General features: G+C 42.7%; 1 protein-coding gene across 9 annotated transcripts in view; it reads right to left on the bottom strand.

The window, feature by feature from the left end:
- RAB3IL1 (RAB3A interacting protein like 1) overlaps positions 1-26,621 on the bottom strand; it is a 141,358-nt gene that overhangs the window by 32,676 nt on the left and 82,061 nt on the right. For 7 of the 9 annotated variants that reach the window (XM_056526773.1, XM_056526776.1, XM_056526771.1 and 4 more), the window contains 2 exons: positions 13,555-13,768; positions 4,717-4,812 (listed from right to left, as the gene is read on the bottom strand). In XM_056526773.1, coding sequence (XP_056382748.1) covers positions 4,717-4,812; positions 13,555-13,768 — 310 coding nt within the window. Of the gene's footprint in view, positions 1-4,716; positions 4,813-13,554; positions 13,769-14,901; positions 15,498-26,621 lie in introns of those variants that run through there. The other 2 variants (XM_056526774.1, XM_056526778.1) reach the window with 2 other exon arrangements.

Raw genomic sequence — 26,621 nt, 5'->3', positions numbered from 1 at the left:
CGGTCCTCCGCCGAAATTGCCGGTCCTACTGTACTCTGGCTCCTGACCCGATCAGCCCGGAAAAGCAGCAATTCGCCAGTCAGAAATGACCGACCAATCACGTCTCAGGACCCCCCTAGGCGATATGCCAGGATGGCTGCTGATAGATATCAGCAGCCATCCTGTTCCAATCACCGCCTCATGAGTGGTGGTGAACGGAAACATCCAGGGCATACAGGTACACTCTGTGTCCTTAAGTACCAGGATGTCAGGCGTACCTGTACACCCTGTGCCCTGAAGGGGTTACAGTGTACCTGTCGTCTACAAAAACTTTTTATATAATGTAGATGATTCTAATATATGTATATTTGTAATATACATTGGTTATAAAATGTGTATATTTTTGTCCCTGCAGCTATTGCATGTGTGTGAGTCCAAATACAGGAAGTGTGGGTGGACAAGCAGGGCTCTGTACACTAAGAAAAAGCAGGTCAGTGTTCACTGAGGCACTATAACATTCTCCTGGCTCTTACATCAGGATGATTGATAAGCCAGGAGTCTGCACAGAGCCCTGCTTGTCCTACCCTCACTTCCTGTATTTGGACTTAGACACACAGGCAATAGCTGCAGGGACAGCTTTTTTTCACTCAAAAATATATACAATTTTTAACCAATGTATATTACAAATATACATATAATGGTATTATATGAAAGTTTTTGTTAGCGACAGGTACACTTTAAGTCATATACAAGGTGGTTGCACACAAAGCGTTTGAAAAAAAAATAAAAAATACACAAAAAAATAAATAAATAAACACCATGGGCGATATTATAGCGTATATAACACTATGATGGACATTTATCAAGAGCCTTTTTTTGCTTACTACGGGCACATAAAAAGTCGCATGTGCGCCTAAGCACTTTTTTTGTGCAACTTTTTTGGGTAAGCAAAAAGTTACAAATAGCCTTGTCTAAGCAAATTTCAGTTTTCACTTTACAGTGGTCAGGTATTTATGATGTGCGAAAGTCGCACGTAGGCAAAAAAAAAAAAAAAACCTGTCTGCTCCAGGTCTGACCTGAAGTACAAAACTCCCGTACGTGAGCAAATTTAAAAAGTCACAAAAAAGTCTTGCAAAAGTCTCCAAATTTATCAAATTTATCAACCCTCTGTGATAGTATGATAAATGCGTAGCATATCGGGTTGGGGGGGGTTGTGACATCACACCACACCCCCTCAATGCAAGTCTATGGGAGGGGGCGTGACACAACCCCCGAAACCCGCACCCAGCATTTGGAACTAAATGTTCCAGACGCTGGGGCAGTGGAGTACACCTTTAAATACAATTTTCTGATACCAGAATACCCCTTTAATACACACGAGAAAACTGCTTCAGGGTGGCCAAAAAAACACACTGCAAAAACAATGTCTGCAGGAAGCCATACTCCGGCTTTACCCTATGGAAGTATGCTTGTTTTAAAACAGCCCCCAAAGGAGCCAATGCAGCCTACACGCACAACAATGCAGACTCTATGGGGGAGATTTTTATTTTTATTTTTTTTTTTACATTTTTTTATTGGGTTTTTTCAGTAATACTTAGCCAAAAAAAGGACTGGGACATTCCCCAGTGAAGATAAACAATTGTAAGAGACTTTCATATAGTCATGAAATATAAGTAAACAGTATACAATACATAAACAATTATCCCCCAAAGCCATCAGGTGTGTGTGTGACCCTCCATACAGGAATAATAGGATGCGGGCTCAATCAAAGAGAATACAGAAAAAACATGTTCGATATCCTCCCTGAGAACATATCAGGCCCCAAAACCCCCTTCCCCAAGAAGCTATGGGGGAGATTTATCAAAACCTGTGCAGAGGAAGAGTTGCCCATAGCAACCAATCAGATCGCTTCTTTCATTTTGCAGAGGCCTTGTGAAAAATGAAAGAAGCAATCTGATTGGTTGCCATGGGCAACTGCACCAATCTTCCTCTATGCGTTTTGATAAATCTCCCCCTATACACACGGCTCCTTAGTGTGTGGACAACAAGTTAACAGTTGTTTTACTTCAACCCGATCATATCTTACTGACATCAGGATCATGGAGATTATTGGCCAATGTTATTCTAATGAACATGTGATGATATGTGCCTGTAGATATATGTGAAGTCTTTACACCTAGTACTTTTAGGTTTTATTTTGTGCATCTTGGGTAACTATTAGCCACAACCATTTTTCATTTTTAAAGGGGTATTCCAGGCCAAAACTTTTTTTTGTATATCAACTGGCTCCGGAAAGTTAAACAGATTTGTAAATTACTTCTATTAAAAAATCTTAATCCTTCCAATAGTTATTAGCTTCTGAAGTTGAGTTGTTGTTTTCTGTCTAACTGCTTTCTGATGACTCACGTCCGTTCTCCCATCATGCACAGCTCCCGGGACGTGACATCATCATTGAGCAGATTTTTTAATAGAAGTAATTTACAAATCTGTTTAACTTTCCGGAGCCAGTTCATATATATATATATATATATATATATATATATATATATATAAAAAGGTTTTGCCTGGAATACCCCTTTAAAGGGGTACTCCGCCCCTAGACATGTTATCCCCTATATAAGATGTCAGATCGCCAGGGTCCCGCTGCTGGGGACCCCGGGGATCGCCGCTGTGGCACCCCGCCATCATTACTGCGCAGAGCGAGATCGCTCTGCACGTAATGACGGGCAATACAGGGGCCGGAGTATCGTTACATCACGGCTCCGCCCCTCGTGACATCATGGTCCGCCCCCGTCAATACAAGTCTATGGGAGGGGGCGTGGCGGTCGTCACGCCCCCTGCCATAGACTGCATTAAGGGGTCGGGCCGTGATGTCATGAGGGGCGGAGCCGTGACGTCACGCTGCTCCGGCCCCTGTATCGCCCGCCATTACGCACAGAGCGAACTCGCTCTGTGCTGTAATGATAGCGGGGTGCCGCAGCGGGGATCCCCGGGGTCCCCAGCAGCGGGACCGTGGTGATCTAACATCTTATCCCCTATCCTTTGGATAGGGGATAAGATGCCAGGGGCGGAGTACCCCTTTAAGCATTTCTTTTTACAAAATGTTCCACTTTGATGCTAACTTGCGTGAAGGTGCCCATAAGTGTAAAAATGCCAAGTGTTATTTTCACAAAGTGCTAGTTGTCTCCTTCCAGAAAATGTATCAGTATGGGAATAAAATACAATTTTATTTAATATCATTCAGGTTTTTATCATTCAGGTTTTCATTGTCATAGCAGTGAAAAGGTTAAAAATAAAAATTAAATTGTCGTTTTCAAACATAAATCCCAATAAATGCAGGTGAGAAATTAACTTTATGGTTATTTTAACTAAATATGAGATCCATGTGTCAGGCGGGATCTGTACAAATCATGTGTGGAATGTAGTGAAGGAGGATGGTAAGGTTTAAGCTGTTTTCCAGGAACAGAGGAAGGGAATATTCATAGTTGGGGTTATTTATAGGTCCAGGTTAACAGCGATAAATGTGAAGAACTTTTATGCTGTTTATAGACACATACAGCAGCCGTCATTTGGCCAAGGTGCAGCCACGAGACAGGTGACAACCCTGCCAACATAGAATAGTATTGAGGATATTCCAGCTGCTACGTGTCCAGTAAGGCATCTAGTACTTTATATACTGACATGTGTATTTAGTGTTAGCGATATCTGCAGTTTATCTAATAAAATGCACAAGTTGGAAGTAGAAGTTATTCAGCAGCAATGCAAGAAATAAAAATGTTATGTATTTTATAACAGAGGCTACAACTACTACATACTAGTAAAAAAGCTGAAGCTGATCAGTTCACCGTCCCTGACATCTTTGTGCATGAAATAGAGAAGTTCAGCAGATGAATAGTTAAAAAAAAATTTTTTGATAAATATGAAATCTTCCCTTTAATACGGTCAATGGTCAAATCAACAGGATGACCTCCAGTTAAAAGTTAGGAAGAATTGGAAAAGAAAAAACGAGGTGCGCTCCTAGTGGAGTATTATTACGATAGAGCAAGGTTTGCGCAAATGTATTGCACCTTACCATGGATAGTTGTGCTGTGGGCACAACGCCTGTATGCGCCTGTAGACTCGCTGGTGCTTGTAGTCCTGGTATGTGGGAGGCAGCCTCTGCGTCCTTCACCGTGACCTCCATGTAGCGGTGTAGTCAAGTAGAAAGCAGGAAAAAATTGGAGCGTATGAGCGGGCGCCAAATCCCAAGAACAACCAATATGCCAAAAGTATTCCCCAACGTACATTTCGCGCTGCTGCGCTTAGTCAGGGGGCGTCGCCCCCTGACGACGCGCAGCAGCGCGAAATGTACGTTGGGGAATACTTTTGGCATATTGGTCGTTCTTGGGATTTGGCGCCCACTCATACGCTCCAATTGTTTCCTGCTTTCTTCCAGTTAAAAGTTGTCTCACTGCTGGGATTTCTAGCAATTAGCTGTAATTATGGAGAACTCATAAGCAAGTGTTACATTTCCCTACAGCACCTCCACGGGTGAAAAAGATCATTGCACATTGCACATCATTTTCTCATGAAAATCAGTGGGCGGTCTGCAGGATGCACAGATGAGTTATGTCCGAAAGAGTGAGAGATTTTTAATTTTTTTGTAGCCACTCTGTGTGCCGGCTTATTTATGAAGGTACCAACATGTAAGAAGGTTGTATCAACCAACCTGTAAGAAAGTAAGTTATGAAACTATACCTCAAATAGACTAGCTGTCAGCTCCTCCAGCTCCTGTTCCAGCTGCTCTCGAACTTTTGACAATCTCTCACATTCCTCATCTCTCAGCTTTAGTTCCTGTAATAATGGGGAAAAAAACACAAAGACAACACTATTTAGTCACCTTCACTTCATAAGCATTACAAATATTTACCACCTAAAACTATGAATAACCTGCAACAGTACAATAGAAACCCCAAAACCAGAAACCTGGTCCATTAAAGCTAGTGATCCATGGCGACCTGGGGTCACCCATGAGTCACGTAAAATCACAGCAATTTCGCGATGTGGTATTCTTGGATAAATGTTTTCAATTTAATGCACAATGTTGTAGACAGATAGCAGGTACTGCGATGGGGACCCTATGGGCCCCCCACTTTCGTTAGACTAGAGGTTGCTTTGATTTATTATACCAGTACAGTGGTCCCTCAACATACGATGGTAATCCGTTCCAAATGAACCATCATTTGTTGAAATCATTGTATGTTGAGGGATCCGTGCAATGTAAAGTATAGGAAGTTGTACTCACCTGTCTACACCGCTCCGGACTCCTCACCGCTGCCCTGGATGTCGCCCTCCATCGCTGTTGCCGCGTCCCCGTCGTGTCCCCGACGCTCCGGATGTCTCTGCTTCTCTGGGATCGTCGCTCTCACGCCGCCGCCATCACGTCACTATGCACGCTGCTCCTATTGGATGACGGGACAGCATGCGCAGCGATGTGATGACGATGATGGAGAGCGCCAGCGATGCAGGTAATCCCGAACAGGAGCTCCGGAGCCCCCAGGACAGGTAGGAGACCATCACTGGAGCACACGGGGCACCGTAATCGGCTATCCGACGGCAGCTGAAGCAGTCAGCGCTGCCGGATAGCCGTTTATGCGATGGCCCTGACATACAAAAGCATTGTATGTTGATGCCGCCTTCAACATGCGATGGCCTCTGAGAGGCCATCGCATGTTGAAATTATTGTATGTCGGGGCCATCGTAGGTCACTGTATAGAATTTCTCTGTTATTTACAACTATAGTTGCATTACACTGACTTTATTATGAGCTCTGGGACTCTTAACCAGTTTGACCTATTCCTTGAGAATCTAAGCAGCAATTAGGTTGTGCAGTATATAGGCAGCAACCCCAATAATATGTGTTTTACTAGCAACTTTGATGATCAAGATGAGATTTGTTGATTAAATAGTATATGCAGCTATTGGTTATTTATCAACCAAGGGTTTTAAGAAACCCACAGCAACAAATTCTCTATTGTTGTCTGACAGTTTCGAACCCATCCATGTTTATATCAATACAGGGTAAATTATTTTCTCGTTCAGATATAGTGGTTTGAAAAACTTTATCGGAACCATAGTGATCCATCAATAGCAGATGAAGCGTCAACACCCTGAGAATGGAGCTTTATCAAGCCCATATGCAGCAATTGTATCAATACATACTAGGGTGCAGTATTAAACAAGTTAAGCACAAGTTATGTCCATAAGGAAAAAAGTGTGGGAACTCACCCAAGATTTCCACTCAAGGGCTGGTCCTGCTAATTGGAACAGTGTTTCTGCTGTTGGAAAAGTGCAGGAACTCCATTTCCATGCCCTCCTGCAGGACTTGAGCCCTGGGCGGACTGCCTTAGTCTTGTGCGCAACTAAGGGGGTCCGCCCCTGAAGCAAAGCGCTGCAGGCTGGAGCTTGATTTGTATTGCATCTGACCAAGGCTGTAACATCTCTTCTTGAATCAATGCATAAAGTCATGTTGTATGGATGAAACCAATAAAGAAAAAGGAAGAAATCCATTCAAGATGGTCTGTGATCACTTCCTTATGGACATATTGTGCCTCAATTGTTTAATATTGCGCCCTAGTATGTACTGATTCCATAGGCAAGAGCATTCCCCTGAAAACAGCAGATGGGATCTCCCAAATTAGTGTAGCATAGGGTTGTAGAGGATATATATATAGAGAATCCTTTTCTCTATGCATCCTAGATTCAGATTTGTATTTATTATTCATTTATTCATTACAATCTCAGTAACACAGAAGAATGGCTGCCTACATGCTCAACCCCCCACTTAGGTATTGACAGCAGAGTGAACAAGGGATCTGCTCCATATCCCTAAGGGGTGGGCATATTCTGGTGGTATTGAAGGTACAAGTGCCTGATTCTTACATGGAAGTGGGTCCACCCCATCTATCTAAATACACATAAGTAGTGGGCGAAATATGTTTCCGCTAGCGGTGCTGATTCCTGATCCCCACCTCGGTCAAGCATGCATTTTCATTTCTATGGAGGAGTGCACACAGAAGAATCAGTATTCGGCAGTCCAGGCACGCTGGGAGTTGTGGTTTCGCAACAGCCGGAGACACACTGTTTGGAAAACATGAAAGGATATATATCATGGGGAAAACTCCTCCTCTATCCAAAGGATAGGGGATAAAGTTTAGATCGTGGGGGTCCGATTGCTGGGACCCATCGCAATCTCCTGTAGGGGACCCCGTCTCTCCCTGGGAGCAGTGCATCACGACCCCCGCACGAAGCTGCGTAGATCACGGGGGTCTCAGTGATTGCACAACTACTGAAAACTGAAAACACTGTTCAAAGGGTTTTATAAAAAAAAAAGAAAAGAGGGATTAAGGATTCATAGATTCATATGAAACAAATGTTATGCATCCTGGCATTTATCATAAAAGAAATATAGGAATCAGAACACTTTCATGTTGTTTTCAAATAATATGACCGATCCTATTTCTGTTCGTACATTAAAACCACTAGTTTACTGCATGACTGGACACTGGGTGAAAAGTCCTCCCTACCCACAGATTGTGGCCCTGCTGCCTGGATATACATAACAACCTGCTTACACCTGCAGAACATTGTACTTTACTTTTCTTTACATTTTGCATGTATGTTGGGAAAGCTCCCTATGGCACCCCGAATCTTTAGTTTTGACTGGAGCAATGGGTTGGCACAAGTGTGGCAGCTCCATTCAGTGCTGACCCACTCCGTCGTGTTGACCCACTCCGTTCTTTAGAGAGTCTTATGTATTTCCTGTAAAGGCTTTAACAATTCCATCCCACATTTGTCATCATAAGGGTACATTAAAGGGGTATTCCAGGTAAAAACTTTTTTATTATATCAACTGGCTCCAGAAAGTTAAACAGATTTGTAAATTACTTCTATTAAAAAACTTAATCCTTCCATTAATTATCAGTTGCTGAAGTTGAATTGTTCTTTTCTGTCTGGCAATAGTGCTCTCTGCTGACATCTCTGCTTGTCTCGGGAACTGCACAGAGTAGAAGATGTTTGCTATAAAGATTTGCTTCTACTCTGGACAGTTCCCAAGACAGGTGTCATCAGAGAGCACTGAGACAGAAAAGAACAACTCAACTTCAGCAGCTCATACTGAAAGGATTAAGATTTTTTAATAGAAGTCCTTTACAAATCTGTTCAACTTTCTGAAGCCAGTTGATTGATATATATATATATATATATATATATATATATATATATATATAAAAGTTTTTTCCTGGATAACCCCTTTAGGAGTTCATACTGTGTTTTTGGCCTTAGTTCAACGTATACAGTGGAAAATGATCCCTAAATGCGCATTAACCGGAAGCTGTGACAGATGCCTATAGACTAATATGGGATCATTTTAATTATGTATCCACTGTACACATGCCAATATAGCCTGTGGGTGATAGATGCCACTGTTAGGCTCCATGCAGATGACAGACTTCTCCTTAGGAAACTACCCACAGATTTACTGTGAATGTCTTAAATTTGGATGCAGATTAGCCCCATACAATAGACTTGTGTAGAATCTGCATGGAAATGTGCCCATATGTAGCATGCCACCTATTTTTCCCTGATAAAAAAGATTAAAACATACTGGGGAAGATTTATCAAAACCTGTGTAGCCCATGGCAACCAATCAGATTGCTTCTTTCATTTTTCACGTCCCTTTAAAAATGAAAGAAGCAATCTGATTGGTTGCCATGGGCAACTGCACCACTCTTCCTCTTTACTGGGACACAGTTTAAAGCGTACCCGTCAGATGCAACAACAAAAACATTTTTTTAAATATATCACTCAGTACTTAATCCTGACCATGTACTTTAAATTTTTATGTGTCTAGCACCTTTATTTATTACACTTTTAATTTAGCTCACTAGTCTGAATTCCTCTCCAAGGGAGGGGGCGTGGCCTCACTGTGCAGGTCTCCGCCCCCTCCCTCAGTATGCTGTCTGCTCACATGTCCGCTAGCATTAGCAAAACTACAACTCCCAGCTTGTCCTCACTGACACAAGTAGTGGGACACAAGCTGACAGTGGGAGGATTTTTCCTCCAGCTGTGAGCCCTGCGCTCACAGCTGTCAATCAATGAAGTGTGTCCATGACATAGGTGATGACGCATGGACACAAATTCTGTTATGTGAATGGGGCCTTAGACATGTGATTAAAGCTCATGATGCATCTAATGAATGAATTCACCCATAGATTAATAAAGGCAAGCAGAATGGGGTGGAGAATCCAGATGATCCCTCGAAAAGTGGATGCATATAGTGGCGGTGGCGGAGAGTTAGAATGACTGACAAGTGGACATGTGGTAAAATATAAACGATATTTATTTGATTTATGGTCAACACGTTCCGCAAGGATTTTTATTTATATTACAAGTCCGCTTGTCGGTCATTCTAATGCTACTCTGGTGCCGCTATATTCATCCACTGTTCAAGGGATCATCTGGATTCTCTGCCCCCATTCTGCTTCCGTTTTATCCACTGTCCCCACCCAGTGTTCAGTGGTAGATTTAAGTTTTTACTATTGCTACATGCCAGTGTTTCCCAACCAGGGTGCCTTCAGGTTTTGCAAAACTACAACTCCCAGCATGCCTGGACAGCCAAAGGCTGTCCAGGCATGCTGGGAGTTGTAGTTTTGCAACACCTGGAGGCACCCTGGTTGGGAAACACTGCTACATGCTATCAGCAGTGTTATGCCTTCAGCACAACAATGCCAGGTGAGCATACACCTATCTATAATTCTTAACCACTGTATCTGCTGGTGATAACTTAGCGATGACTTAAAGGAGAACTCCAGAATATAAAAATTGTCGCCCATACTGCCAGCAGTAAAAAAACAAAGATGTACATACCTTCCTCCGCTCCCCCGGGGCCTCTGTTTACCGGCTCCGGTCTCCACCGTGATCCACTTCCTGGTTGCCGGTGGTCGGAGAGTCTTACTGTGCTCAGCCAATCACCAGCCGCAGCAAAGTCCCAACTCGGCCGGCGATAGGCTGAGCGTCAGTGTGACGTTTTCAGCCCCGGCAGCAGGTGCTGGTGTAGTGAAGAATTTTGTGTCCTGAAGCGTTCTCACACTGCCGCTCAGCCTATCGCCGGCCGAGTCGGACTTCGCTGCGGCTGGTGATTGGCTGAGCGCAGTATGACTCTCCGACCACCGGCAACCAGGAAGTGGATCTCGGCGGAGACCGGAGACGGTTACCGGAGGCCCCGGGGGAGCGGAGGAAGGTATGTACATCTTTATTTTTTTACTGCTTACTGCTGGCAGTATGGGCAAAAAATTTTATATTCTGGGGTTCTCCTATATACATTTCTAGATACAAATAAAGGACTTATTTAGAATTGTATTTTTTTTTTTATTTGTTTGTGTGTTTGTTCATTTGTTTATTTATGTATTTACTTAACCCCTTAAGGACGCAGGGTTTTTCAGTTATTTCACTCATTTTTTCCTCCTTACCTTTTAAAAATCATAACCCTTTCATTTTTCCACCTAAAAATCCATATTATGGCTTATTTTTTGCGTCACCAATTCTACTTTGCAGGGACATTAGTCATTTTACCCAAACATTCACGGCGAAACAGAAAAAAAAATAATTGTGCGACAAAATCGAAGAAAAAACGCCATTTTGTAACTTTTGGGGGCTTCCGTTTCTACGCAGTGCATATTTCGGTAAAAATGACACCTTATCATTATTCTGTAGGTCCATACGGTTAAAATTATACCCTACTTATTTAGGTTTAATTTTGTCGTACTTCTGGAAAAAATCATAACTACATGCAGGAAAATTTATACGTTTAAAAATGTCATCTTCTGACCCCTATAACTTTTTTATTTTTCCACGTACAGGGCGGTATGAGGGCTCATTTTTTGCGCCGTGATCTGAAGTTTTTATCGGTACCATTTTTGTTTTTATTTACACTTATTTTATTTACCCTAACTTTTATTAGGAGAGGGGTTAAATGACCTTTATTAACACATTTTTTTAACTTTTTTTTGCAGTGTTATAGCTCCCATAGGGACCTATAACATTACATACACTGATCTCTCATGCTGATCACTGGCATGTATTAACACGCCTGTGATCAGTGTTATCGGCGCTTGACTGCTCCTGCCTGGATCTCAGGCACTGTGCAGTCATTCGTCGATCGGACACCGGGGAGGCAGGTAAGGGCCCTCCCGGTGTCCTGTAAGCTGTTCGGGACGCCGCGATTTCACCGCGGCGGTCCCGAACAGCCCGACTGAACAGCCGGGTTACTTTCACTTTCACTTCAGACACGGTGGTCAGCTTTGATCGCCGCGTCTGAAGGGTACATACAGGGCATCACCGCGATCGGTGATGTCCTGTATTAACCGCGAGTCCCGGCCGTTGATAGCCACCAGGACTGACCCGATATGCCGCGGGGACACCGTGTGACCCCGCGGCATATCGCGGGAGCTGGCGGAGGATGTACATATACGTCCTTCGTCGTTAAAGGGGTACTACCGTGGAAAACTTTTTTTTTTTAATGAACTGGTGCCAGAAAGTTAAACAGATTTGTAAATCCCTTCTATTAAAAAATCTTAATCCTTCCAGTACTTTTTAGGGGCTGTATACTTCCAGTACTTTTTGGAACTGTCCAGAGCAGGAAAATATCCCCATAGCAAACATATGCTGCTCTGGACAGTTCCTAAAATGGACAGCAGAGGTCAGCAGAGAGCACTGTGGTCATGACATCAGAGGAACTGCATTTCTTTTTTGGATTTCTCTTTAGTATACAGCCCCTAAAAAGTACTGGAAGGATTAAGATTTTTTAATAGAAGTGATTTACAATTCTGTTTAACTTTCTGGCACCAGTTCATTAAAAAAAAAAAAAAAGCTTTCCACGGGAGTACCCCTTTAATACCCCATCTATAGAAATAACTAGCCCCAATTTTGGAGCATACTGACAGATTCAGGACAGACAGAGGTCAAAAGGACACAGGACACTCTTGTGGCCTCAACCTGACTATTAATTCCCTATGGAGACATCTATCATGACCAAATTCAGCAGCTTTCCCAATTATACATGCTGAACACAGTGTGAAAGCAGCCTAATGTCATACACGATTGCCCCTTTCTGATCTTTGACTAAGTGCTGCTAAGCACAGGATACATTTTAAAGGAGTTGTACAGAATTATAAAAACATGGTTGCTTTCCTTCTGGAACAGCGTCACACTGATTCACAGGTTGTGTGTGGTAATGCACTCAGATACACTTAAAGGGGTACTCCGCCACTAGACATCTTATCCCATATCCAAAATGATAGGGGATAAGATGTCTGATCGCGGGGGGTCCCGCCGCTGGGGACCTCTGCGATCTCCCTGCTGCACCCGGCGATCGTTTAGGGTCTTGGGCACAGCGCCAGAGGCTTGTGACATCAGCGCCGCTCCCCGCTCGTGATGTCATGGTCACGCCCCCTCAATGCAAATCTATGGGAGGGGCCGCCTCCCATAGACTTGCATTGAGGGGGCATGGCCGTGATGTCACGAGCGGGGCGTGACTGTGACGTCACGAGCCTCTGCCCCATCTGCATCCGGCACAGAGCGAATTCACTACGTTCATCGGATGTCTGGGTTGCCACAGCCGAGATTGCAGGGGTCCCCAGCGGTGAGACCCCCGCGATCAGACATCTTATGCTCTATCCTTTGGATAGGAGATAAGATGTCTAGGGGCGGAGTGCCCCTTTAAATGGAGTTGATCTGTAGTACCAGACCCAACCTATGGACAGATGTGGCGCTGTTTCTAGAAAAAAAAGTAGCCATGCTTTTTGTAATCCTGTTGACCTTATCTTATATTTTAGCACATTTAAAGGGGTACTCCGGTGGAAAACATTTTTAATGAACTGGTGCCAAAAAGTTAAACAGATTTGTAATTTACTTCTATTAAAAAAAATCTTTATCCTTCCAGTACTTATTAGCAGCTGTATATTACAGAGAATGTTCTTTTGTTTTTGGATTTCTTTTTTTTTTTTCTGTCCACAGCGCTCTCTGCTGACACCTCTGTCTGTATCAGGAACTGTCCAGAGCAGCATAGGTTTGCTATGGAGATTTGCTCCTGTTCTGGACAGTTCCTGATACGGACAGAGGTGTCAGCAGAGAGCACCGTGGACAGAAAAAAAAAAGAAATCCAAAAATAAAAGAATTTTCTCTGTAGTATATAGCAGCTAATAAGTACTGGAAGGATAAAGATTTTTTAATAGAAGTAATTTACAAATCTGTTTAACTTTCTGGCACCAGTTGATTAAAAACAAAATGTTTTCCACAGGAGTACCCCTTTAATGCTTTGTCCTATAACTGTATATTCTTAAAAGTATAGAACTGCTTCAAGGTTGGATGAAGTTATCTGTGCACACAGACCCCCTGTGTAGGTCCACACCCTCTACAGAACATAAGGCTATAAGGCTAATCTCCTCAACACAGTAATATTATGCAGCTGGCTTCTCGTAATGTTCTCCCTATGTGTTTTACTGTGACAGATGATACAAACCCACTAAACAACGTTACCTTTTGGGCTTTTAAAAGCTCATCTCTCAGAATTTCCGAGCCCTTCTCTCTGATTTCCACGGAAGAGCTGCGGAGGCGAGATAGGTCATAGGCAGGGGTATCTTTTGGGCGCTCAGTAACGGGTCTTGGAGTTTCTGGTCTTGGAGAAGTAGTCCAGTCCTCAGATGAGGGGGAGCAGTGGAGTTGGGGACCCCCATCTACGAGAGAGGTCTGCCTGTAGAAATAATACACTGAATGTTAGTCCCTAGAGAACAACATATACAAGGAAAGAGAACGGTATTCCCCCCAGGAAGTCGCCTCTGAATGAAATTTCCTGCCATTCACATACAAAGCCGCTTTCTCTATGAGTAAGAAATCTATATCCTAAATCAATGAACACCCAGCACGGCCCCACGAGCTGGAAGCGCATACAATACACCCAAATTTACATCTTATTGACTTCACTTTTCTACTGAGTCGGCGACTTATTTTTTCAGTTTAAACGTCTGCAGAAGTAGCAGAGCTGAATGTGTCATGTCGTTATTTGCAGCTGCACCTGCAGTCAAAACTAAGACAACTCAAGAGAAATAAAAGAGGCACCGCAACCGCTCAATATAGCAGCTCCACTATATGAGACCTGGGTGTACACTGCGGTGTAGGACAATATCAAACAGCATCCATAAGTTCATATAATAGCAGAAACAAAAAGATATCCTGCACTCACCGCAGCAATGCAGGTCATACGGCTCCTCTTTGGGACATCCGACGGACGGGAAGACAAGGCTGGCGTGGGGCGCTATGAGCGCCCCACGCCAGCCTTGTCTTCCCGTCCGTCGGAGGTCCCGAAGAGGAGTCGTATGACCTGCATTGCTGCGGTGAGTGCAGGATATCTTTTTGTTTCTGCTTTTATATGAACCTAGCAGTCTAAACTAAAACACGTATATCACAACAACCTATGCCGATTGACAAACTCAGCTCATATACATTTTGACAAATATTTACTATACATGTTATATCGAAAGCTATTCCAGGGTTCAAAGCAGAGGGAATCAGAAGGACTGGGTCTGTAGAACCGATAAAGACTGCTGAGATTTGTAGTACCTCACTAATAAGGCAGCCAACTAGTCGGTAATCTTAAAGAATGCGCAAAGCTATCCGTCACACATTTTTCTGCCTACTCAGGATTTCACGGGGCTGTAAATGTGTCAGTAAAGTTATGCACATGCAATTGTGGGGCACTGCTAGCTGTGATCTGATGGTCAGCAATCTGCATGACGGAAAGAGAGAAATCCATCGTTCTATACGTTATTCTATGGCGAACCTCTAACCTATATTACAGTGACCAGACAGAGAATAAATTCATCTTACCCCGATCTCCACATCCCACCAGCTGACACGCTCTCCTCCAGGCTGTCTCAGGGAGGGGACATTCAGAAGGGACAATGAGTCCAAACAGAAGGGGGAAGGTAAAAGTGCAAAGAATAAAGAACAGGAGGCCAAAAAACGGAGGACGCCAAAGAAAATGGGAGGTGGAGGCGATACAGATGTTGGGGGCTGATGCTGCACTGTAGAGTTTTAGTGCATCCCACACAAGTATGTATGTGTGTGTGTGTGTGTGTGTGTCTCCAGCCTGTGACTTCCTCCCTCCCCCCTTCTCTGCGGCACAGAGAGGAAACACTTCCAGCTGCAGGGAGAGTGAGGATGAGAGGAAGAGGAGGATACGCAGAAAAGTGTCAGGAAATAAAAGCAGGACAGTAAGTTGACGTTAGAAATGCATCAGAAAAGCTGCAGACATGACAGAAAATAGTTTCCTTCATCTGCGGATGGATAGCTGCTTACAGGGCATCCAAATGCAAACATATACAGTAGCGCAGGTCCTGTCTCTTAATGCTCTGAGACCATCTTGGTTAAGTTAACTGTATATGTGCTTGACACCCCCTGCACACAGACTTGGTCACATGACCTCCATCTGTTCCCCATTGCAGCAGTACACACCCCCTGCCCTCCCTGACAGGATCACGTGGTTATCATGTGACGCATCCAGGAGATGTTTTATATATAAGGGAATGTAAATCTTCAGTTCCTTTTATGAGAGGAAGTGACTTTCACAGAACACACATTGTGACCAACAAGTGCTGCCTGTCAGTAATCTCTTGCATGTGTGCTTGACCCTAATGCATTCCATAGTGGTGAGGACATACTGGAGGTACTTCAGGTCAGGGAAATACGGTAGATACAAGATGTTCTTAGAGGAAACGATGACAAGGATCCTACTATGATCAATATATCTGCTATAGATGACTGTGGAATCATCTCTGTTTGTTTCTACACAGTGTACTTTACAATAAAGCTGACACAGTATCCTTGTTCTAAAACAATACCCATAATTACATGCTTTTCTATTAAACCTCATAAAATTGCCCTATTCCGACCCCTAAAACTTTTTGATTCTTCAGTATATGGGGCTGCATGAGGGTAATTTTTTAGGCCGTGATCTATAATGTTTATTTGTATCATTTTTGTTTTGAACTTTTGATCAGTTTTTACACAAAAAATCATCACTTCTTCTGTTTTGTTTGTTTATTATTGACACTGTTCACCATGCAGGATCATAAATATTACGTATTAATAGTTTGAAAATGAAGATACCAAAAATTAGTTTTTTCTCTTTCTTTTTTTTTTTTTTTTTTTTTTTGTAAACTGGGAAAAGGGGGTGATTTTTTTTATTAGGGTGTATGTGGAGTAGGAGGATTTACTTCTTTAAAAAAAAATTTATAAAAACAAAATACATATATAAATATAAAAGTGATTGGAGCTCCCCTGGTAGAGTCTGTGGCAGACTCTATAAGAAGATCACGCCAGAGCCAGAATGAATGCAACTACTATTACTTGTTCTGAGGGAAGAGATGGCGAGTCCAGCCGATGCTCCACAAATTGGACCTGATTTGTATACCTTCTCTGGAGACAAAAGTTAGTATAATCATTTTTTCACACACAACTTCTGAAACTACTTTAAACATTATAAAATACTGGTCCAACTCAAATTCTCTTCATAAGCTGAAATGTCGGCTACACATGAGATTTTTTCTTCATCACAAATTATTGATACAAATTCTCTTGTTCTTTACTGGTTTTTCTCATAACATATATATATATATATATATATATATATATATATATATATATATATATATATCAAACGAAGAGGGAGAGCAGTACACTGGAATAATCAAACTTCAGGTAGTGGGTGCAAGCAGTCGCAGGGGCCCCAATCCTGGGTCCAACGGAGTAGATATAAGAAGGTTGACTGCAGCACACCAGTGTATCCAATTGTCACTGTATTTATGGAATAAAGCTACATCTTCAATTGGATACACTGGTGTGCTGCAGTCAACATTCATATATATATATATATATATATATATATATATATATATATATATACATTATTTTTCAATGGTAATAACAGCATGTGAATTAAACATGCTAAACATAAATTATTATAGATCAACATGCACTGAATAGTAAGTATATAACTTGGTCTACATTACAGTTTTGGATAATACATTGTAACCATTTTACAATCTCTTTATTTTATGAAACATAACAGTAATAAAATTGTGACTGCTTGAAGACGTGACAGGCCTGTGTACATAACAAACATAACAGTAATAAAATATTTACTACCTTAAAGAGTGACAGGCCTGAGTACATGAGAAACATAACCAAAATAATATCGTGGCTGCCTGAAGCATGGCAGGCCTTTGTACAACATAGAGATGGATCAGATGTCAAATTGAGGATAGCATCAATACATTTTTATTGACACATCTTTAAGGACTCAGCCCATTTTCACTTTTGTTTTTTCCTCCTCACCTTCTAAAAATCATAACGCGTTCAATTTTGCACCTACAGACCCATATAAGGGCTTTTTTTTTTTTGCATCACCAATTGTACTTTGTATTTACATTACTTATTTTATAATTGCGGCGAAACAAAATAAAATTATTTTTGGGGTTAAATAAAATATTTAAAAAACGCCATTTTGCTACTTTTTAGGGCTTCCTTAACTACGAAGTCCACTTTTCGGCAAAAAATGACAACTTATCTTTATTCTGTTGGTCCATACGGTTACAGAGATACCCAATTCATGTAGGTTTTATTTATTTTACTACTTTAAAAAAATTATAACTGCATGCACCAAAATTAGTATGTTTAAAATTGTCATCTTCTAACCCCTATAACTCTTTTATTTTTCTGCGTACGGGGCTATATGAGGGCTAATTTTTTGCGCCGTGGTCTGTAGTTTTTATCGGAACTTTTTGATGGAACTTTTTGATCGCTTTTATTCATATTTTTATGGTATATGAAGTGACCAAAGATTCACAATTTTGGATTTTGGTATTTTGTTTTTTACATGTATGTCATCAACCGTGTGGTTTAGTTAACCTTATATTTTAATAGTTCGGACATTTACACACGCGGTGGTACCACATATGATTTTTTTTATTACATTATTTCACTATTTTTTTTAAAACAGGAAAAGGGGGGGGGGGTGATTCAAACTTGTATTAAGGGCCCCATCTTATTCACAGGCTTGGTGCAGTAGATCGACGTTTGGACGACCAGGAGGCAGGTGGGGACCCTCCTGTTGTCCAGTAAGCTGATCGGGACATCGCAATTCTGTCGAAATAGTCTCGATCAGCTCCGCTTAGCTGCCGGGATAGTTTTACTTTGACTTTTGACTTGACTTTAGACACCACAATCAACTTTGATTGCGGCATCTAAAGGGTTAATGGCGGGCATCGGTCCGATCAGCGGTGCCCGGCATTAACCCTGGGTCCTGGCTGCTGATAGCAGTCGTGACCCACAGGGTTTAAAGTGTTCTCTGGTCGTGAGAACGGCTTAAACCCCGCTACAGGACTCAGGACATACAGGTACGCCCTAAGTCCTTAAGGGGTTAAAAAACAATAAAATAGGAGCAAGACACATTTCGGGAGTATATTCTCCCTTTATTAATTGCAAGAAGTATACATACTTAAGGATTACTTATTTTATAACATAATGTGCAGCGAAACAAAAAAAACATTATTTGTGGGGTGAAATGAAAAAAGGGTGCCCGCCGCCCGGCATTAAGCCTGGCTCCTGGCTGCTGATAGCAGTCTGGACCCATGGGGTTTAAAGCGTTCTCCAGTCGTGAGAACTGTTTAAACCCGGTTGATGGGACTCTGGACGTACAGGTACGCCCTGAGTCCTTAAGTACAGGACGTCAGGGTGTACCTGTATGCCCTGCGATTTTAAGGGGTTAAAAAAAAACAATAAAATAGGAGCAAGACGCGTTTCGGGAGTATATTCTCCCTTTAACAATTGCAAGAAGTACATATACTTAAGGATTACTTATTTTATAACAATCTGCGGTGAAACAAAAATTTTTTAGGGCTTCCGTTTCTATGCAATGCACTTTTCGGTAAAAATTACATCTTATCTTTATTCTGTAGGTCCATATGGTTACAGGGATACCCAATTTATGTACGTTTCATTTATTTTACTACTTTAAAAACAATCATTACTACATGCACCAAAATTAGTATGTTGGAAATTGTCATCTTCTGACCCCTATAACATTTTTATTTTTCTGCGTACGGGGCTATATGAGGGCTAATTTTTTTTTTGCCGTGGTCTGTAGCTTTTATCCATACCATTTTTGTATTGACGGACCTTTTTGATCGCTTTTTATTAATATATTTATGGTATATGGAGTGACTAAAGATTCACAATTTTGGACTTTGATATTTTTTTTCCGTGCACATCATAGACCATGCAGTTTAACTAACCTTATATTTTAATAGTTCAATTTACACACGCAGCGGTACCACATATAATTTTTTTTAAATTACATTATCTTATTTAAAAAATAGGAAAAGGGGGATAATTCAAACTTTTATGGGGGGGGGGGGGCTTATTCACATGTATTCTCTCTTTTTTTTTTTTTTTTTGTTACCACTTTTTATTTTACATTTTTTTCGGATGAACAGGAGGCAGGTGAGGACCCTCCTGTGATCCAGTAAGCTGATCTGGACATCATGATTCTGTTGCGATAGTCCCGATCAGTCCCGATCAGCTAAAGGGGTATTCCAGGCCAAAACTTTTTTTTTATATATCAACTGGCTCCGGAAAGTTAAACAGATTTGTAAATGACTTCTATTAAAAAATCTTAATCCTTTCAATAGTTATTAGCTTCTGAAGTTTTCTGTCTAACTGCTCAATGATGATGTCACGTCCTGGGAGCTGTGCATGATGGGAGAATATCCCCATAGGAACTGCACAGCTCCCGGGACGTGACATCATCATTGAGCAGTTAGACAGAAAACAACAACTCAACTTCAGAAGCTAATAACTATTGGAAGGATTAAGATTTTTTAATAGAAGTAATTTACAAATCTGTTTAACTTTCCGGAGCCAGTTGATATACCTCCGCTGGGCTCTCCTGGTCTTCTCCGGTCCTCCGCTGGGCTCTCCTGGTCTTCTCCGGTCCTCCGCTGGGCTCTCCTGGTCTTCTCCGGTCCTCCGCTGTCTTCCGCAAGGCCTTACTGGGCCTGCGTAGCGACGTCATTACGCCGCTGCGTACGCCGTTCCTATTGTATGACGGGACGGCGTGCGCAACAGCGTAGTGACGTCACCGGAGAAGGCCGAGAAGACACCGGAGGAAAAGCGCTGGACTCGGAGGGCACCCCGGAGCATCGTGGAGGGGTAAGTAATACTTACCGCACCACACGGGAAACATTAAGCTGCTATCCGGCAGCAGCTTAAGCATTTTGCGCTGCCGGATAGCACTTAATGCGATGGCCCCGACATAAAAAAGCATTGTATGTCGATGCTGACATCGACATGCGATGGCCTCTGAGAGGCCATCGTATGTCGATTTGATCATATGTCGGGGCCATCGTAGGTCGAGGGGTCACTGTACTAAAACAGGACAACAGTGAAGAAGCATTCAAAGGGTATAGAGAAAAATTTTAAATATGTAAAGAAACTGATAAAAGCTGCAAAAAATAGAGAAAAACTAACCCCAAAATATTCTTTAACTATATAAATAGCAAAAAAGTAAAAGATGAAAGTGTAGGCCCTTTAAAAAATGATGAGAAAGAAATTATAAATGGTGATCAGGAAAAAGCAAATATATTATTTTGGAATATCTTGATAAAAATAAATGTATGACTCCATATCAGCATGACTTTATGAGGGATCGGTCCTGTAAAACTAACCTGATCAGCTTTTATGAGGAGGTGAGCTCCAGACTGGACCAGGGGCAATCGCTGGATGTCGTATATCTGGATTTTTCCAAAGCATTTGATACGGTTCCACCATAAAAGGTTGGTGCATAAAATGAGAGCGATTGGGCTGAGGGAGAATGTGTATAAGTGGGTAATTAACTGGCTCAGTGATAGGAAACAGAAGGTGCTTATTAATGGTACTTATTCTGATTGGGTGACTGTTACTAGTGGGGTACCACAGGGGTCAGTCTTGGGTCCTGTTCTATTTAATGTATTTCTTAATGACCTTGTAGAGGGGTTGAACAGTAAAGTAGCAATCTTTGCAGATTTGCAAATAGTTACCAGTGTCGGGCAGGTGCTGCCAAGGCTAATAAAATCATGGGGTACATCAATAGGGGCATAGATGCCCACGACAAGGAAATAATTCTACCACTGTACAAATCACTAGTCAGACCACACATAGAATACTGTGTACAGTACTGGGCACCAGTGTACAAGAAAGATATAATGGAGCTGGAGAGGGTTCAAAGACGGGCAACCAGGGTAATACGAGGAATGGGAGGACTACAGTATCCAGAAAGATTATCAGAATTAGGGTTATTTAGTTTAGAAAAAAGAAGGCTTAGGGGAGACCTAATAACGATTTATAAATATATCAGGGGACAGTACAGAGATCTCTCCCATGATCTATTTATACCCAGGACTGTATGTATAACAAGGGGGCATCCTCTACATTTAGAGGAAAGAAGGTGTCTACACCAGCACAGATGGGGGTTCTTTACTGTAAGAGCAGTGAGACTATGGAACTCTCTGCCAGAGGAGGTGGTCATGGTGAACTCGGTAAAAGAGTTCAAAAATGGGCTGGATGCATTTTTGGAGAATAATAACATCGCTGGTTATCTATATTAGATATATAGGGACAGAACGTTGATCCAGGGATTCATTTTGACTGCCATATTTGGAGTCAGGAAGGAATTTTTACCTCTAGTATGAGCTTTTTTTTGCCTTTCTATGGATCAACTCAACTCAGTAGGAACTTATAAGGGGTATAGATTGAACTTGATGGACTCTTTTTTCAACCTTATGAACTATGTTACTATGTTACCTTCATATATGCACTAAATATGTCAGCCCTTGAACAGAAGGTTATGTCACTCTCTGAAAAAGAGGTCCGTCTATTTTGGACGGTCAACTCCCTGCGCTCATATGATGAATGCAACAGAGCACCGAGGGGTTTACGGATATATAAGGAACCGTCCCAATTCCTAGAAGATGAAAGCTTCTTAGACGAATGGAAGCAAGCACATCTTGAACATTCGCTTCGATTAATGAGAATTGTCCTGAAAAGGAATGAGGTGGAATATAATCTAGTGGCACAGGAATTGTGCAGAGCCAGGCTAGAGTTGAGATCTCGTCATTCCGAGGAACAGTTCACAGCATTCATGAAGAAGCTAGAAAAGAAATTGCTGACAACCCAAGCCGAGACTAAGGATCGCAAGAGGGATAAATTCCTCAGGGACAAGATGGATTTCGAAACCGGCCGCATTCATGACTGGGGGAATCGAAAACAGCAGTCCAGAAGAAGAAGTCGTCCCAGAAATAGGAACAATGATCAATGGACCACCGATTCGGATTCAAGCCGCTCAGATGACCCAGCTAGTGGAAACGCCAGCACCCGCCCCGCAGGTGTCCCAAAAAACGGGGGACCAACGGAAGGAGGACACGGCGGGGGTGGGGAAGGGGGTCCAAACCGCAGGCAGAAGAGCCAGAAAAGGAAGCAAGTCTCCTGGCGTTAACGGACATGGGTAAGACAGACCCTATTAATATTATTAATCTGACTGATGTTACCATACCGGAAGACTGTGTGAAGCTCCTATCTAGGGGACTAAACTTTAGCATTACCGAACCTTTTGATGAGGTAGAATTCCAGATAGACTTATTCAAAGCTGTTAGAAAAATGGGATTAAAGAAGTTTTTCAGCAAAAATGTGATGCCAGCTCCCAACACATTGAGTGGGGAAGCACCCATTCAGATTGGCCCTTTAGGGTTCAGTGTTATGACCAATTTGGAGGATGATGTGTTGAGGGGGGCTCAAATGCTCATTGACTTGGAGAGTAGTGGTCGAGCTGAAGAGATAGAGCCCACATTTTTTTCTGGGGGCAACAGCTCCACTTTTTGTCCACCAATACAGCCGGGTGGCACTCTGGATTTATTTACGTCACTGGTTATTAAGGATGTTAAAATGTTACTATACCCTAAAGAGGAAGAAAATTTATCCAGTAAAGAACAGAGAGCACTGAAGGGGTTAAGAGATAGAAAGGAATTGATCTTCCGGAAAGCAGACAAGGGTGGAAACATAGTTGTGCTGTCTAGAGAACAATATAGGGAGGAGGCCCTTAGGCAGCTCAGCGATGTTTCCACCTATGCTAAATTGCACAGTGATCCAACCAGTAGTTATGTATCCAGATTGCAGACCTTACTAAGGGGCTATGTGGAGAAAAAGGTGTTGTCCGTAAAGACCGCTTCCAGACTTTTGCCCAAATTCCCCAGGAAGCCCTATTGGTACTATCTCCCGAAGATTCATAAGTCACTGAGCCGACCCCCGGGACGTCCCATTGTCTCGGGGATCGGCTCGGTTACGGAGGGCCTTAGCAAATACCTGGATTGGTTGTTGCGCCCTCTTTTATCGGAGATACCGACGTACCTTGGGGACACTGGGGAATTTCTGACAGCACTGGATGATGTCCACTGTCTGCCAGGAGCCAGCTTGGCATCAGTGGATGTAGAAAGTCTCTATACCCGGATCCCCCAAGATGTGGGGGTCCGGGTAATTAGAGAATTCCTGGTAGAAATTAAGCTGGAGGCAGACATGGTGGACTTTATCTGTGATTCCCTCAGATTTGTATTAGAGCATAATGCTTTTAGGTTCGGAGAGCAATGGTACAGGCAGGTCAGTGGAACAGCGATGGGGACACCCGTCGCATGTTCCCTGGCCAACCTGTACCTTGCTATCTTCGAAAAGCGTTTCATTTTTTCGGAAAGGAACCCATTCACTCGATACATATCGTCCATATTGAGATATATGGACGACGTGTTTATCGTATGGATGGGGGGTGAAGAAGAGTTCATTCAATTTGTCAATTATCTCAATAATAACGATGACATGAACATGAGATTCACTTACGTCTTTGGAGGTAAATCATTAGACTTTCTTGACGTGAGGGTAGAAATTTCTGAGGATGGTTTTGTCACGAGTGGGTTTCGTAAACCCACGGCAGTAAATGCGTTACTCCATTTTGAAAGCTTCCATCCCCCTCACGTCAAGAAGTCTATTCCATTCAGCCAGTTCCTCCGGCTTAGGAGACTCAACAACAGAGATGAAGCCTTTGAGAAGCAGTCAGAGGAACTGGCAAGGAGATTTATTAATAGGGGGTACCCAGGAGACATTGTCCAACTGGCCCTGAACAAAGCCCGTAAGATAGGATATGCAGCAGCCAGATATTCCAGGACAAAGAAAAGGAAGGGGAAGTCTGACAGATTTGTATTCTCCTTTAAGCACAGTCCTATGGACCAGGCCGTGCAAACGGCTGTTGGGCGGCACTGGCATCTCATTGAGGAGGACTGTGACTTGGGGGATGCTGCTGTCAACCGCCCCCTTTTTTCGTACAGAAAAACAAAGACCATAGGTAACGTGCTGGGCCCGAATCAGTTTAGAGAGAAATCCGATAACTGGCTGAAAAAATCGAGACCTCAGGGTAATTTTAAATGCAGGCAATGCCAACTATGTCCTTTTAATGCAGAGAATAAGAGCATCAATCTCGGGGGAGTATCATGGTCAATACGCAATTTTATCACTTGTAAAACTAGGTTTGTAGTATATGCAATTGTCTGCGATTGCGGACTTTTTTACATCGGGAAAACAATACGGAACCTGAATACCCGTATTAGAGAGCATCTTAGATCTATCTCCACCGGAGTGGGCTGTCCCAGACTTATCCAGCATGTAAGAGAAGTACACAAAGGGGACCAGTCGGTCCTGAAATTTTCTGGGTTGGAAATAGTGGACAATGCCATCAATGGTGGAGACAGAAATAAGCTCCTCTTACAACGTGAAAGTAGGTGGATTCTAAGAACAGGAGCTATGGGCGCAGTTGGTTTAAATGATAAAATAGACATGAGCATTTTTCTGTAAGGTAACTTACACTGTTTTTAATCATTGTTTAATACTTTGTTTTAATCACTCATTCACATAGTTGTACTTACCTTCCCCGTTTGTTTCTTCCCCAACAGTGCGGAGATAGTCACGTGATGCCGGGTTGCTGTGGATACGAAGGAAGTTGTAGCGGACCAGCTGATGAAGTTTTCTACATCGCAACTTCCGGCACAGATGGCCGCGTCCTGCCCGTATCTACGGCAACGGCGTCAGCTGACCGCGCACTGACATGATGTCATAACGGATGTGATGTAGTTGAGATGGTCGCAATTGTATGACACTCCTACCCTGTTAGAATCCTGATTGGGGGGAACTATAAAAGGGGAGGAGGGATAGTACGACAACGAACCGGAGGAAGCACAGTCAGTGCGAAACGGACGTTGTTCGTGCGGTTTTGGGGTAGAGCACCTGCACTTCAAGTTTTGTAACCTGCACACGCTGGTCAATAAAGAAGCTTGCGTTGAATTCTTTGGTGAGCTGCCGGCTTTTTTCTTCTTCATTGTTCTGCTAAATATGTCAGGCAGAGAAGTGCCAGGATGTGCACAGAGGAGTGGCAGAGGCCTAAATTCATCGGGCAGAGGTTGCAGCAGACTAGGGGCGAGTGGCCTGGGCTCTCAGTATCAGCTAGCGGTCTTGTCTCGACCAGCAACCCATCTGCCATTATTAATTGTTTAACTTGGTCATCCACTTCATCCAAAATCTGACACCCCCAGTCAACAGTCAGTGGGTTGTGTAGCAATTATTTGTTTAAATGATATTAAATATTATTAAAAAATGTACAAGTCACATGCAGATTACAGGCGTCGCTATTAGAATCACTGCCATAGAGCGTCTGGATGTGGCAGCAGGGTCTGGAAACCATATGGCGTCACAATTGAAGAGATTAATTTAATAAAAAAAAAATTTTTTATTTATTTATTTTTGAGGACCCATTGGAGGGCAAGCCTGGTGCCAGCAGAGAGAAATTACAAATTTGGATAAAATTGTTTTGAAACCAACTGGTGGCAAAACATTAATCTCAGAGTTCCCCTCACTCAGGTTTATGGAACGGACTGTTGTAGAAATTTCTACAATTTAAACTGACCCCCCCCCCCCTCTTTAAATCCACCCTTGATGACCTTGTCACATATAATACTACCTACTTTTTTATAGCACTTTTATCACAGATTTTAGTGTTTTTTGAAGTTTGTATTTTTTGCACTTGCATGTTCTGTAATCAGGGCTGTAGCTCCGATCAGGCGAGTGAGGCAATCGCCTCAGGTGCGCTGTTGCAAGTGGGCGCAAGGGGGGTCCAGCACACATTACACTGAGGCATTGATTCCAAACCAGGGTGCCAGGACACTCTGGTGGGAAATCTGGCGCTAACACTTTTAGATTTTTCTGCCCAGGCCTGCGCACAGGTGTGCAGGCCAGGCGGGAGGGAAGTCTATGTGCAGTGTCGGGACAGGTGATGCTACAGCTCTGGAAACATTGGGGGAAATTTATCAAAACCTGTGCAAAGGAAAAGTTGCCCATAGCAACCAATCAGATTTCTTATTTCATTTTGCAAAGGCCTTGGGCAACTATGGGCTATGGGCAACTGGGCAACTTTTCCTCTGCAC

Source organism: Hyla sarda, chromosome 6, assembly GCF_029499605.1.
Source record: "Hyla sarda isolate aHylSar1 chromosome 6, aHylSar1.hap1, whole genome shotgun sequence".
Lineage (NCBI taxonomy): Eukaryota > Metazoa > Chordata > Amphibia > Anura > Hylidae > Hyla > Hyla sarda.
This window is presented reverse-complemented; position numbering and strand designations above follow the sequence as displayed.